The sequence below is a fragment of the Nesoenas mayeri genome, assembly GCF_963082525.1.
Source record: "Nesoenas mayeri genome assembly, chromosome: 2".
NCBI classification, from domain to species: Eukaryota; Metazoa; Chordata; class Aves; order Columbiformes; family Columbidae; genus Nesoenas; species Nesoenas mayeri.
In genome coordinates this window covers 107,773,395-107,788,908 of record NC_137543.1, presented here as the reverse complement: position 1 = coordinate 107,788,908, position 15,514 = coordinate 107,773,395, and the positions used below count along the sequence as shown (strand labels likewise).

The following is a 15,514-nucleotide window of genomic DNA, read 5'->3' as shown; positions in this document are numbered from 1 at the left end:
TCAAAAACCACATCGCACAGAGTTCCTAATATTTTAGCATGCCAGTGCAAATGTCAGTGTATGGTTTCAGGTGTATATACCCATAAAGCAATGAATAAAGTAGTGCTCACAGATAGGTGTAGTTCATGTCTGTAGGTGCTGCTGCTGTATATCTGATATAACCAACAGAGATAGCCTTCCTGAAGTTGTAACCCTGTCCACATGATCCTGACCTGATGTTTTTGCTGTGACCTCCAAGCTCTGGACAAGTTTTGTTGCTCCTAGATTTCTAAGTATTAGGCTTAGGAGCTTAGGAACTCCCAGATGCATTTAATTAGAGACACAGCAACATAACCTCTAGAGCCAGTAGAGCACAGGGCTGGATTATGAGAATCCCTGTTTGACTGTGTAATCGGGTAGTATTATTCTTACTAAGTGTCCATCAGCAGGCTTCAGACCAATATGACCAGGTAGTGTCTTCTGTAGGCTGCCTAGAGTGTGGATCTACAGCATTGCTTACAAGTTTCTAATTATCCATCAACCTTTATTATTCTCAACTTGTTACATGTATACTACAACAGTGTGGGGTGAGAGCTAGGATTTGTCTTTTGCCATACAACAGCGAGGAAGATGAAGATCTTAGTGACGTTAAGGTACATCATGTCACCTTTGATCTGGCCAAGATTATTTCCTTGAGGATATTGCAGATAATATATAGCTTCAGAAGGACCATTCCCCACCCATGGAGGTACACCTACCACCAGTGACAGTGTGCTCAGCAAGGCTCTGGCCATCAGCCTTCCTCATGTGTCAGTCTGATTTCCTTCAGTGTTCATCTGTTATACTTGATGTGCTGGTTTTCACTGTCTTATGTTTTAGACATTGTTTTCACAAAGCTGTGATTTTGTTCTTGGAACAGCTACAACATTCTTGGGAAACTTTACCTGATGGGAGGAAGAGAGAGTCCTCTACTTAAAATTATATAGTGGTGTTCACAGTGAGAGACACCGTATGTGTACCTGTGGTGTGACTACAAGTTTTGCATCAATAAGGACTGAGGTACTTACAGGCAGCTTTGAAAGAAAAAACACAGGTGCACAAGGATCTTGTGGGTTTGGAGTCTTACAGAAAATTTCTCTAAGGACTCCCAGTACCCATCTTTTATGGTTTGTGGGATTAAGACATCAGGGACAGCCAGCCAGCCGTAGACTTAAGATGGCCCACACTTGGCTGGGAGCATCCCACATGTGGGAACTGAGTTTAGCCAGGGTTAGCATTCAGGGCATGAGAACTGGTCGTGAAGGATAGGTTTCCAGACAGCAGGAAGAGGTACAGCTTCAGTCCTGCTCTCCTGAAGTATGAAATCCAGCTGATCCTGAATTTGATCATAGAAAGCCATAGAAGAAGGAATGGACTCGTCAGGGAGGAGGGTATCATAGTAAGATTATGGCAATAAGAGGAAGTGTTCATCCCCAAAGGTAATCACAATATCTGATTTCGTGTGTGAATGTGAGGCTTGTATATAAACACATGTAGAAAGTATGTGCATATATTTACATAGATATGTCATCAGCTGATGCATCATGTAGAAATATGAATCTAGCAAGCCTAATTTATATCACTACTCCATACATTCCAATGAATTTGGTATGTGGCTTTGCTAGCTAACTCACTTCTGAGTTTCTCCTGTTACAAACACTTTTTTTTATTAACATTACCATTTTCCACAAGCCATCATATGCCAAATAACCTTCAGTTTTCGATCACAGGACAACTTAAACATTGGTAGGAAACAATAATGATGGAAGGCTCAATATTACGCTGCAAACATTTTCAATCTGGTTGGCACTCATCAAAGCTCTAGATTTATAACACTAATCTGTTTAGAGAGATTTCTAAGGATATGTCCAACCAAACTGTGATCAGTTTTCAGGGGAGCCTTTAATTGCTCTATGATATCATTTGAAGCCATCATATAAAAAAAAGAGAGAAAAGAAACATTTGTTCTGAAACATAATAAAAGAGAAAACATGGGGTTTGCCATATAAGCTCAGATGTAATCCATTTCTACTGAGAATCGGTTCTATGTGGCTACCCTGACCTGCAATGAATTCAGCCAACTAGTATTACTAATTGAAAAATTATCCAGCCCTTTAAAAAATGTAGCCACTATGTCACTTCTTTTCATAGTCTATGGTAGTGAATTCCATAGGCTACCTATGTGCTGTGTGTGAAAAGTTCATGTATATGCATATACAGCATATACATATATATATATAGATAAGCACATAGTATATATACACAGTTGAAGGTATCCTTCAAATATATACACATAATATATATTGCACGCATGTAGACTTTATATATAGTATCTCCTGTGTGTATATACCCCGTCTGTGTATATGTATGTGCGTGTATGTGTATCTCCCGCACTTAGGTTTTCTGGAAGGCATCACACTGACAGCATCACCCCTTCCTTTTTTTCCAACCCTAGATTGGGAAGCTCGGATAGACAGCCATGGGAGGGTATTCTACGTTGATCACGTCAACCGAACCACCACGTGGCAGCGCCCCACAGCCGCAGCAACACCAGATGGGATCCACAGGTCGGGCTCCATCCAGCAAATGGAGCAGCTCAACCGGCGGTGAGCACTTGCACCTATATTCCCCTTTTTCCATACTGCCCCAGTGGCTTCCTTTCTTCCCCGGTGCATCGCTTTGGCTTCCTAAGGATTTATCTTTCCTCCTTGTCAGAGTCCAATGTACACATTCCTGTCCCTGCTACTTATGTCTGTCAGCTTGCTGGTGTGCCTGCTGTGCATGTCCGGTGCCCAAAATCTTGCCCACATGGGAAGCGCTGTTGAGTGAAAGATGTTGCAAAACAATTCAAACAGCAAGAAGCTTTTGGAAAACTTTTTTTTAAATGACTCCCAGAAGAGAAGAAAGTATTATTCCAAAAGATGGAGTCACTTTTGCTATTTACTGTAAGAGTAGTATTGATGGGTCAGCATCTAGTGCTACGCTGCAGAGGTTTCTGAGCTGACTGCTATTGAAATACTGTTGCCATATCAGTGTGGCATTTCTACTCAAGGCCTGTTGAAAGGTCTGTCTCTTTTTCCAGGGCAGAGCACTGCTCTAATAGGACTGTACACATTTCTAGATACAGACAGGTCTGCTCACTGTTGCATTGGGCCCTGTAAATCTGTCAGTTCATTCTAAGCTGTCTGAGATACCTCATTAACAGGGTGCGCTCTTTCCCTTTGTTTGACTAGTCCACACATAGATTTGTGTATCATTTCCTTCTCATGCTTTCTTTTTGGAATAAAAAGAGAAAAAATAAAAAGTTGGCCAAAGATCCTCCCTTTTTACTTCAGAAGAGGTTGGTTTTTTTTATTCCCCACTTACTGTAATTATATGGTTGCTAGAAAAAGACAAGCAAATCTGCAATTATATCCAATCGTAGCATATAAAATGCCACAAAAGTTTTTTGGTCCTTTTTTCTGTGCTAAGAGAAAGATCTGCAGCTGAGAGATGCAGAGTTTCAAAGTACTCTTCGGAGTGTGGAATGGTTTGGGAGTTACTGTGTGTAAAGAGAACTGAGCTCTGAATCATGACAACTAGAAAGTTAATATAACCTGTGGAGAGCAAACCAGCATTCTTGAAGTGGTTGTTCTGCAACATAAGTTGACACCATCAACAGTCTTGAAGAATATCTCCTTTCTTCACCAAACTTTTGGATAGCATTTCATAACATGCATTATATCTTGCAGAGGTGAAAGACCTGCTCAGTATTTGTTTTCCTTATAGCTTAAAAAAAAAAAAATACTGAAGAAAGTAAATATTTAATGTAGATTTATTTCAAAGGATTTACATGACTGCTCTGCCATTTAGCATTTGTCTTTAAGAGTGATTTGGGCCATGTCAAAGCTCAGACTATTTGGTTGTCACTTAAGCAAATTGTCTGCTACAAAAAGCAGAAAGCTCTGTTGTGGACATACATCAGCTCTTTTAAAATTATTTTTTGAGACTGAACTCGTGTAAGTTCAGCACTAACAGGAAATAAATAAGTGCTTGTGAAAGTCTGCATAGGAATTTACCATTCTGTTAGTTAATGCAGCATAATCGTTAAACCAGCTATCTCAGTAGAAACTGAAGGGTGGGCATTCTCTTTGTGACTGCCTTGCTTCAGACATCGTTATTCCATGTTTTCATGTAGACTGCCTGGCTTTCCTGGTGATGACTTGATTACCACTCATTTGTCTTGGGAACTGGCAGTTAATAAGGGCTGACATTCTTTGAATCTCTCTGTTTTTGGTATTCACATCTCCAATTGCAAAGCGAGAAGTATAGAGGGTTTTCAGCACTGGCATCTCTCTCCTTACTCGAGTCCTGTTGGAGACCAAGCACTTTGCAACTTAATAAACATGAACTATCATGGCTTCTTGGGACAGAGGAAAAAAGCTGATGATTCTCACTGCCAAAGACCTCTGTTGAGTGGAGGAATTGAATACAGAGGTCTCCTATTGTTGCCAAATTTGGGAACATTTCCTGATATTCTAGTAAAGGAGATTTGTACTGAATCTCTGAGCAGTTGTCCAGTGGCAAGTTATTTCTCTACTTTTAACCTAGCTGATATAATTTTTATATTACTGTTTCTCTAAAGCTAATTTCAAATATTCCATGTCTCCAGATTTCAGGACTGTGATGAAAACAATTTTTCATAAATGGTTATTATCAACACTGAGGAGGATTGGGTTTTGTTTCAAGCACTCATTTTAGAAATACTGTTTTGTTGTATTTCGAACTCCATTATTTGATATGTTCTTCAGCCAACACACCTGAGAATCATTTTAGGTGAGGCAACAGCAAACATAGGCCTTGCTGATAGTATTAGCAGCAGCCTGAACTTTTGCTCTAACCTCATACAAAATTTGGACTCAAAATCACTGAGCAGTTAGAAAAAACTTGGCGACTTTTCTTTTTAAACCAATCTACTCACTTTTTGGCTTCCTGGTTTCATTTGTTGGAAGGGAATGGAGAGACCAAAATATTACAAGGAAACCTGGTATTTCTAGTCCAGCCAAAACCACAAAGCTTTGGAAATTCAGCTTGGGGAAGGAAAAAAAAAGAAACAAACATAACAAAAGCAGACACAAAAACCACATAGCTGTGATTGAGCCTAGTCCTGCTTTCCTTCTCTGCTCCGAGCTTCCCATCAGCTGTACTAGCCACTTGAGGATACAGAGGATGCAAAACCGGAATTCACGTGTTGGGCAAACTCCAAAGATATATCTATACTTCTTATTTTAAAGACTATTGCATATTGTCTACAGCACTACCTGATTTGCTTACTGTTAGCGAAGCAGATAACAGTCCCTTGTTTTCAAGCTCTGTTGGAAAACTCCTCTGCACCATTTGTGTATCCAGACCTGTCTTTGCACTGATTTAAAGGATAATAAGTAACAGAAGAAATTATAACTATAATAGTTAAGACAACCACAGTGTGGTATTTCTAAACCTCCAGTTCTTTGACTAATCATTTTAAAAGGAGACTGAAATTTCCAGAGGCATTCCCGTAACTTTTGCACTTCAGTGTTTTCTCCAATTACTTTGGCATTTTCTGGTATTTATATAAGATGATTTTATGGTATTGAGACCCAAAAGAAAAGTGTAGCCTTTTGTTGGCATACAACTAGTGTTACTCTTTAAGGTTTGCCAGTAGGGATTTTCTACCATCTAGTTAAATTGAAGCTACAAGGTTTTTTTTATATGTGTGCTTATATATATCCCTTGATTATACAAAGTGCTTTTTTTTTTTCCCCCCTTTCTGTTGCATGTGGGTGTTGTAAAACTTCTCCAGTACTGGAATGGAAAGTTCATTCAATTGCCTACAGTCAAGTGAATAAAAATACAAAGTGTGGGTCTAAAGCAGAGGGTTTAAAACTGCAGTAAATCCATGCTGTTGTGAAACCTGCTATCACAAATTGCTTGTAAAGATGAATGTTTCCTTAAACACAAAACCCCCAGTTTGAAAAACAAAACAACTTTAAAAAAACCCTTCTGAAGATACTGTTTATAAGGCTGTCAAAATATGCACTATGTGTGGCTTCTAATGACTCTGAGTACTGGACGACACACATAGTACTGTGAAAGTTTAGCATAAATCTATTAAAACCTTATTTTTCTTAATTATCTCCAGCCCTTCTGCCCAAGATTGGGTTGCAGTGGGCTACTGGAAATGCTGTCTGTTGAGAGATCAAATCCTAACTGCTTGCCTTTAATAAACCTGTGTCACTTTTGAGGAATTAACTTCTGACTAACTTCTAATTTGGGATAAAGTGTGCATTAACAAATAAAGAGAGAGATAGTAAGTACAATTTTCAAGTCAGAACTTGAGCTGAGGAAAGAGAAAAGAGTCTAAGTCAGGAAAATGAGAGGCAAACAATGCTGGATCAGATTAAATGCAAGCAGTAAAGCCATCCTGTTTTATATACATACATAAAGAAATGCAATCCAGAAATAAGGATTAAAAATATTTGGGTGGAGTAAAACCTAATTAAAGTAATTAAGAGAGCCTGTTTTCTTTCCTTTGCTTTTTCTTTCTGCTTCTTTCTTTCTCTTCCTCCGTATGCTTTCTGTTCTATTTCTCTCTCTGTATATCAAATATATTTTCTTGTTCAATATATAAGACTTGTATTCATAGCTTTCCGGTAGAACCAAAGAAATCTTAATGTCTCTTTCATCTGTCTACGTGGGTGAAAAAGTTAACTAAAGTTTGTTTTGTGTAGTGTGAATTCAAAACACTCCAGGTTATTCCCACAGCCAGGTATGTACTTTGTTCCTGATCTGGTAAATTATTTAGGATTGGGATCATCCCATTGATATCAACTAGTGTGGCAATTAGTTCCATGATCGGTATGGAAATTGCATTATATTTTTTAAGGTATTTGCAGATTTTTATTCAGAATTATCTTCTGTCATCCTCCTCACTGTTTGATCTACTCTGTTTTCTCTTCCTTGTTCTCCAACTAGTCACCACCCAAGCTAAATGCCCATCCCACTGATTTCCAGAAATGGACGTAACACTTGCATTCTCACACTCTTCGCTCAGCTCATGTGTTACATCCTATTCTACTTTTCTGTGTCTGACATATCAATAAGACTGTAGCTCTTTGAGGTCACACTGCCTACTAGTTTACATTCCAAATTGCCTACCAAAATGGAACTGTTCCCAACTGCTGGGCAGGCAGTATTGTAATAAACATTTTGTGAACACTCTTAATAGCCTTTACCTTTTTAGGGTTGAGTATGTGCATCCAATAATGTAATAAATAAGACGGAAGGGTACTCGGTGCTTCGCAGGACTGATCCTTACTGCATTGGTTATGCTACCTTAAGACTAAATGAGAGAAAAAACCATGATACACCAGTACTTTCCGGTTCCAGACATCCAGATATTTTAAGGGGAAGCTCAGCAGCAACCTGTAGCCTAAATACCTGTGTAAATTCAACCTTTGAGTGCTCCTTGCTTTGCACCTCCTGTAACTGTTTGTTAGTCAGTGGAAAATGCCATATTTGTGGAGTGATGGTTTGCCCAAGTGTGAGTAGCTGCAGGAGCTGAAGGAGTCGAGCATGCTCTTTACTCTGTCATGTGCTGAATACAGAAGTGTTGAAATAATTCAAAACCAGTGCTGCTTGTTAAGGTAGAAAGCACCAGAAAGCTGTTCTGTTAAGTGAAGTATGTTGTTCCTTTCTCTAAATGTATGTAGGTACCAAAATATCCAGCGAACTATTGCAACAGAGCGGGCTGAAGATGATGCGGTAGTAAACAACAGGGTGGAGAGAGTTCCCACTGGAGGAGGAAGTGATTCTGAGGCAGAGCCTTCCCAGCCAAGCTCAGGTATGGGGAAAAAAACCTACTGAGTGGCATGTTCAGTGCTGCTCAGTGATGGTATTCAGTTCTGGGGATATCTGCACTTCTCTAGGAGACTGGAACTTTACTATACTGAGTTGCAAAGCTAAGTAAAATATAAGAGGTTTAGACTTGAAGCTACAGGTTTCAGACCTTAAGCTACAAACTCAAAGCTACATACCAAGGGCCTCAGTTCTTTTTTAACAACTACTAAGACAGACAAAGCATTTTTACATTAGTAAAGGGCTATTTGAAATTAACATGGAAAAAGCGTCTGTTTTTTATTCAGCTTAGTAGCTGCAAAAACAACAAGGTCTTATTTTTACTGCAGTGTGATTTTCATCTTGAATCATTGCAGTTTATTCTCTCTGGGCGTTGCTTCTATGTTGCCACATTTGCCCATATGGTCACACCTGTGGTGATCCTGGCATTGAGGATTAAATACTTGTGTTTTTAAAGCTGCAGTTATGTGATAGCTATGAGCTGATCTAAGTGTGGGCTGCCACTGAAGGAGGCACAGCTGTCCTTTAGCTCATCACTAATACATGTGACAACACCCCATACCAGAGCAGAAAACTCATCTTTCTGATAGATAACCTAGTTTCTTGTACTTACTCTTGTTTTACAGCCAGATTGGTTCTTTCATCTGGGTCACTGGATGACCAGACAAGAATGAGTATCTCTACAAAGAAGAGGAGAAGGTGTACCCAGGACAGGGTCGGATAGGCAGGGAACTCTTCTGCTCTTTTTGGTGGTAGTCATACTCATATTTCTAAAAACATTTGTGAAACCGTAGCCTAAGCGTTTATTTCAGGTAAAAAACATCGTGAATCAGACTAGTGCCCACTATACAATTTGTGGACACGCAGAAATTACTGTCTGCTTTGTTTGAGAACTTACGTCACCAAAATGAATGGCCAGTTCTCTTCCGTTGGATCATTCTCACCTCCATCGAACTTTGTGCTCTATGTGGTCTACTGGAAGTAAATCTGACTTCTTGGCATCCTTTTGCCATCCCACTGTAAAGAGCATTGGCAAAGGAAAGAACCAACACAATGTCTGCTTGAATTTTCTTAATGTTCCATGTTGAATAGGAAGAATTACACTGAGAAACAGTGAACCTCTTGTTTGTTTGTTTTATAACAAGTTAAGAAAAATACTTAAGTTTCCTTGTTTATTTTCCTGATCCAGTAGGTGGTTTTAGACTGAAAATCAATTTTGACCTAGGATGTTTAATGTTTGTTATTCAAAATTTCTTTACAGTCCTTTGTATTGCAATTTATGGGAGCCTTGCACCTACACTGGATATTATAGGGGGAACCTATAGTTCAATTCTGTTAGTAGCTAAAATGGAAATGAGGTACACATTCTATTATTAGTATTTAAATTATAACAAATGTAGCTATTCCTTGTAATACATATAATCATTTACTATCATAGCTTGCATAATAAAATAGTAATTTAATAGAAATTGCTACCAGTAAGTATTTAGGTCAGTTTATTATGTGACATTCACTTTTTTGTTTTAATCCCAAAGAGCTAATGAGTATGACATATGTCATTTCAAGTTATGAGGGAATGGTTTTTGCTATAGATAATTGCTTTGCTTTTGGGAGGAAAAAGTCCATATTTTATAAAATGCCAAGAATTAAAAGATCAGAGGTGATGCAAACCACACTAGAATAAGAGAAAGTTTGCACTATGATACATTTGCTATTTGCCTTTTAATTAAAATGAAAAATGTCAGAAGGAATACAATTTAGGCACATAAATCGAGATTCTAAGCCATCAGAAATCCATTTAACTCTGGCAATGGATCCAGTCTACAGTTTTAAGTGGATAGAATAATGTGGTGTATCTAGCAGGGAGAAAAGAAATAATAGTTGATAAGAAAATATGGGAATCTATGATTATTATGTTGATGATGTCTGCATCCAGTTTCCTTGGACTGCAAATACAGAAGTGCAAACTCAAGCTGTAAATCTGTGGTAAGAAACATTTTTCTGGTGGCTGTAGAAGATGAAGGAGTTCCCAGTTTGCTGAATTTATGTTCTCAAATGCTCGATTCTGCTTCTATGCTTCATGAATTGACACAGATTAAAAATAATCCCATTGTGTCTGGTTTTGTTTTCTTCACTATACAAGTCCCCAAAACCATGGACTTGCCAAAAATAATGCAATTATAAGCAAAGGGCAATGCTTTGCAGCACCAACATGGATGTGAGTGACTGAGCAGGGCGCTTTCTTAACCCAGTTGTGCTGCCAAATGCTTTCTGCTGACGAACCCGTCAGGCTGGATTGGGAAATCAGATCTCTCTAAAATCAGCAGTGCAGGGAACCAGTCAGGACCTGTGTGACAGTACTGAACCAAACCATCAGCTGGTAAAACCATTTGTAGTCACATGGATATTTAGAGACAGTAGTAGATATGACATAGAATTTTATAACATAGAGAAAATCATCTAGCTCCTGATCTGCTGCCATAAACACTGCGTCATTAACCGTAAGGAGAACATCTACCCATGTGCCAGCAGGCTTGTCTTGGAAACACAAAGAAGTTTGGTGCATTGGGCAGGATGGTGACATTTTTATACCATCACTTTTGCAGGCATTCAGTGAAGGTTAAATAATAGACTGCACTTGCCACTACGTTAATAAGATTTTGCTGCTTTTTTTTGTTGTTGTCCAGAGATTAGGAGGGAAGGTTCGCTTTCTCCTGTGAATTCTCAAAAAATCACCTTGTTGCTGCAGTCTCCAGCTGTGAAGTTCATCACCAATCCTGAGTTCTTCACTGTGCTGCATGCAAACTATGTAAGTAATTATAATTTACTCTCTTACACTACTGATTTATGAATCCTAACTCTGCACCCCAGGCCTTCAGGGAGAATGCACAGTGAATTTGAATTGTGTGACTCAGGGCTCAGTTGTCCTTTCTGAGCACCAGACCGAGTTGGGGACAGCACAGGCAGGTTGCTCCAACGAGACTCTTGCTGGGTTTCTGTCTCACACAAAGAATTCCCTGGTAAACAAAAGCTCATGAATGTTATACTTCCAGAATAAGCAGGAACCTTGGTTTCAGCTTGGTTGATTCTTTTCCTGCTGCATGGAGTGAGCTTGTTGCCTTTCAAGCCACATTCCTGAGAAATCTTATTCAGATACCACTAAGTCTCGGGGAAGTAGGGGGAAGGGAATTATTAATAGAGGGAAGAATTATTAACTCCTGCAGTTTGCACTCACAAGAAGCAGGTGGGTAGAATGCAGTCAAAGAAATACCAAATTGAGTCCCTGGAGCTATTTTGTCTTGCCAACCTGATGCGGAGTGGAAAAAATGTAATGATAGGTCAGCCATGAGGAAGCAGACAGGGAAATCTCACAAGCAGATGCAGTCCTAGTTTTCTATACCTTGAATGTAGTTCTGCTGGACATGTACATGTGACTTCTGGATATTTGGAAAATCATTAATTTCTGGGTAGGAATGACCTTTCTTCTTGAAAGGAACCTAAACAGTTCAGGAGTTGCCTCAGCACAGGTCTTTAGCTAACTACAGACCTCAGGTTTTGGCTGTGGCGCTTTGCAGTTTGAAACCAGCCATCTAACTCCATCTTTCAGAGATTATTGCTCATGAGATCCTGCAGAGGAAGGGATATATTAACTCATCTGACATTCCCTGAACTAGGTCATGGAGTGCTCATAATTTCTTCCATTGACAGAGTGATATATGATGATTTATAGCTGGGACCAATACCATTTACATTTGGCATACTTGTTTGCAAAATGAGCAACTGAATCCATAGTGGTATAAGAAACAGCTCACAAGAGACTGAACCCCAATTTTGTTTCTCACTGAAATAAAAAATAGCCAAGAAAGGCCTTCAGTTTGAGCTTATAAAGTTCTCTAATATGAGAGCCAGAGTCATCTGTTGAAACTTCTGTCAAATGGTCATACAAATTCCACTTGTACAGAAATAATGGCTCACATAACTTTTGGCTTAACATGGTTGTAATACCTTAACCACAAACTCCTATTAAAATTTCAAGCTATTAATTATGCCAGTGAAGTTGGGATTGGAAAATATTATCCAGCCATTAGAATTAAAAGGGAAAGACTCTCATTTTTCAAATATTTTATTTCCATGGAGGGTTAAAACTACATTACATTTTTTGTTTCCCTAGTGCAGCTAAGAGATACTCAGTCATTAATCACACATTCAATCACATTTTAAATCAGAATACAACTTCTGGCATGGGTAGACTGGGATCTTAGCAATTTGTGACCATGAAGGTTTCCTGGGTTATAACCAGGTCATATCTTCAGGGCAGAGATAATGTCTCTGTGATTTCATAACATTTACCAACCCATGTCATAATTAGGGACCCTGTGCCGCAAGGAGTATTCTCTTCTCAGTGCTACCACCACAGTAAATCCTTATATAATAAAGATAATACGTTTTATTGCATTATAGTCATTAAAATACACTAGAAGTACACATAAATTGAGACTGCAAAGCTGTTGGGTCAGATTCTCTGGATGGATGACAGGTGTGCATACTGGGGCTCACTTCACTGGAATCACGAATCCTCCAGTGATCCTTTATTGCTCTAGTGAGTAACTACATCCTTTGCCCTGACCAGCAGAACCAATGTACTCATTTTGTCTCTAGCAAAATACTCAGAAGGGTTGCAGATTTTTGTAAAGTTTCCTACCCTGTCTTGAGGAGCCTTTTTCCCTGAAGTAAAAGATCCCAAGAGTAGCCTGTGGATGAGAAAAAAGTGTTGTCACCACAAGTGTAGTTTGCGGTGCTCTGTCATTGAGTGCACTGTAGCAACAAATATAGTTAATTTTGGCCTTTATTCTGCAACCAGATCGGCACTAACTCAGATCTGTATCAGGGCATGTTCCTCTAAGAGGCATATTTAATGCCCATTGTGAGATACAACCAGCTGCCTGAGGGGTGGCGTTCATCTGACTCATGAAAACATCTCCATCTGACATGCTTTGTAGCCATTGCAGGAAAAACTATTCCGTTCCAGGAAATGATTCATATCTTCCAAAAATAGACAGTTAAAAGTGTCTGTTTCTATCCTCTGGCTAGAAAGTGACCATAAATCAGGTAACAAGCTTAGATGTAGACATCGGCACTGCAGCCCTCCTAAGTTCCTGAATCTTATCTCAAGCCTCTGGATTTGAATTATAGCATAAATACGTGTTCACAGCTGTCTTTGCATCTCTCTGGCATCATCCAGTCCCACAAGCAGTGTTTCTGTTGGCCAGTGAAAGCAACGCATCTTGAAAGTGTGGTGCTTTAGCTGACCATCTTTTTGGAGTGCATTAGAAAGGAAGTTTATGCACAAGCTAATTGTGCATGGTGTGTGGGATGTTTCACTTTCCAGATTATATTTCTTACTTCTAGGTGTTTGTGTGAAGGAGTTGATCAAAACAATGAGATGGAGATGGTTCTTGACTCTAACAGGATTTGTTTCAGTTCCCTAGGCATATGTCCCATGAAATAACCAAAAATGGTTTTTTTTACATCAGAACTGATTTTCCTCACTTCTGTTTTCCATCTCATAGAGTGCCTATCGAGTCTTCACTAACAGCACCTGCTTGAAGCATATGATTCTGAAGATCCGTAGAGATGCTCGTAATTTTGAACGCTATCAGCACAACAGAGACCTGGTAAATTTTATCAACATGTTTGCTGATACCCGACTGGAGCTTCCACGGGGCTGGGAGATAAAAACTGACCAGCAGGGCAAGGTAGGAGCACCAGCAAAACTTGTCACTTTTTTAAGACAGCCCATCAGACTCCTTGACCACTAAAGGTTTCTTCCTACTTGACTCAAAATTGATGAAGGTTTGGTTTAAACAACACAAGCAGCAAGCAGAGTTATTTTAGAAGCAGAAAAAAGCTTTGAGAACAAATGTTTGGAAGCATAGTGGTGACCTTCTACCCTTCTGTGGAATATCATGCCATAGCAAATGCAGTATTGCACTTAGAAAAAAGTTCAGGCAAGTTTAGACCTGTAATGACTGCAAAATTTGGCTTAGTGTCTCTGCCCCCAATGAAGCTTTGCTGAGTGACGCTGGAACCACCAAGCAGGCTAAAGCTGTGTTCCTTCATACGTTTATTCTCTTCTGTCTTGTGTACTTCATGGCCATTACACATTGATTATGACCTACGCAGCTTCAGGTATTTTCCAAGAGCTATTCTAGCTTCAGCTAAGAAAGTCCTGTCGTTTGCAGGTATCTTCCATGGACTGTGCCTGAACAGGGTATTTCTGACACACAATTGCCAGTGGTTTTCACTTTATGATCCCGCGATTCCATCACAGTGTGGGCAATCTTCTTACCAAAAAAAAAAATCATTCCTGTGTGTTTCAGTCTTTCTTCGTTGACCACAACAGCCGTGCTACCACTTTCATAGATCCCAGGATCCCTCTGCAGAATGGTCGTCTCCCGAATCACCTGACTCACAGGCAACATCTTCAGCGGCTTCGTAGCTACAGCGCTGGAGAGGTAATGGTGCTACTGTCAATGCAGTTACTTTTGACAGCAATCTTTTGTGGAATTAAAAGCACTTCTTATCATTGGAATGTGTTTAAACAGACTGTCTTGTGGATTTTTATCTTCCAGAGGAAATAAGGGATATTTTCTTCTTTCTAAAAGGCTTATTTCAGAGCTTTCTGGTAACCAAGGTTTATATTTTGACTGTTCTCAGAAGAAAATAATAAACAAGTGAAAGTAAATAACCAAAACTAAATGATGGCAAAATAGATTTTAAAAGAGGAATCCATATTTGACATCCTAGTCTTGCTTTAGTCAAGGAAAGCCATTCATCATTTTTATAGCCAGATACTTCAACAGCCTTATATCTTTCTTCATTCCCCACTGTGACACTGGGCTCTGAAGAGGTGATAGGATGTAGTAATGGATATTGAGGTTTGCTTCCCTAGCTTTCAGTCACATTAAACATCTCTCCTGTGTTTCATGGGGATGATTTTTATCACTGAGGGACATGGGCAGGACTGGTGAAGCATAAATCCTGGGTTTGTCTCGTGGATATAAGGATGAAAAAGTACCAGCAATCAGAATCTTCATATAGCAAATCCATGTAGTTGAAGATTTGTGAATATTGAAACTGAATAGAGATGAATTATGGCCAAAGGATCATCTTCTTCCAGAAATGCTTGTGAAATTAACATTAAAATGTATTGCAGCAGGACACCTCAACACCTTCCACTGCCAAATGGGGTTGGGATCAGGAGCTGACTAGGTTGTGACGTCAGGAGGTTCAGGACCAAAGGCAGACCAGGCAAGCAAGTAGCACCATATTTTCTGAAGATAGAAGTGTATCAATGGATCTGTTTCAATCATATCTTCCCATCAACTTAACAACTTCCCTCTGCCAACAGCCTGCAGTTTAGTGTTGTTATTGTGACTGAATTATTAACAGCAACATGAAAGTCACCTGCATAATGTTTCATAATTGGCTTAATGCTTGCCTGGGGCTTGTTTACAAATTCACCGTGTCAGGGACAGAAGCACTGCTGAGCAATTCAGATGACCTAGCCCCAAAAATACACTTGGTTTTGCAAGTGCTCACAAGTGCTGGCAAAAACCAA

The 15,514-nt window shown here is 39.4% G+C and overlaps 1 protein-coding gene across 1 annotated transcript in view; it reads left to right on the top strand.

The window, feature by feature from the left end:
- Positions 1-15,514, top strand: part of HECW1 (HECT, C2 and WW domain containing E3 ubiquitin protein ligase 1) — a gene marked incomplete at both ends in the record, with an annotated part of 194,258 nt that overhangs the window by 127,182 nt on the left and 51,562 nt on the right. The window contains 5 exons of the mRNA XM_080364173.1: positions 2,474-2,624; positions 7,749-7,879; positions 10,581-10,702; positions 13,464-13,649; positions 14,274-14,408. Of these exons, the coding sequence (XP_080220299.1) occupies positions 2,474-2,624; positions 7,749-7,879; positions 10,581-10,702; positions 13,464-13,649; positions 14,274-14,408 (725 nt within the window). The remainder of the gene's footprint in view (positions 1-2,473; positions 2,625-7,748; positions 7,880-10,580; positions 10,703-13,463; positions 13,650-14,273; positions 14,409-15,514) is intronic.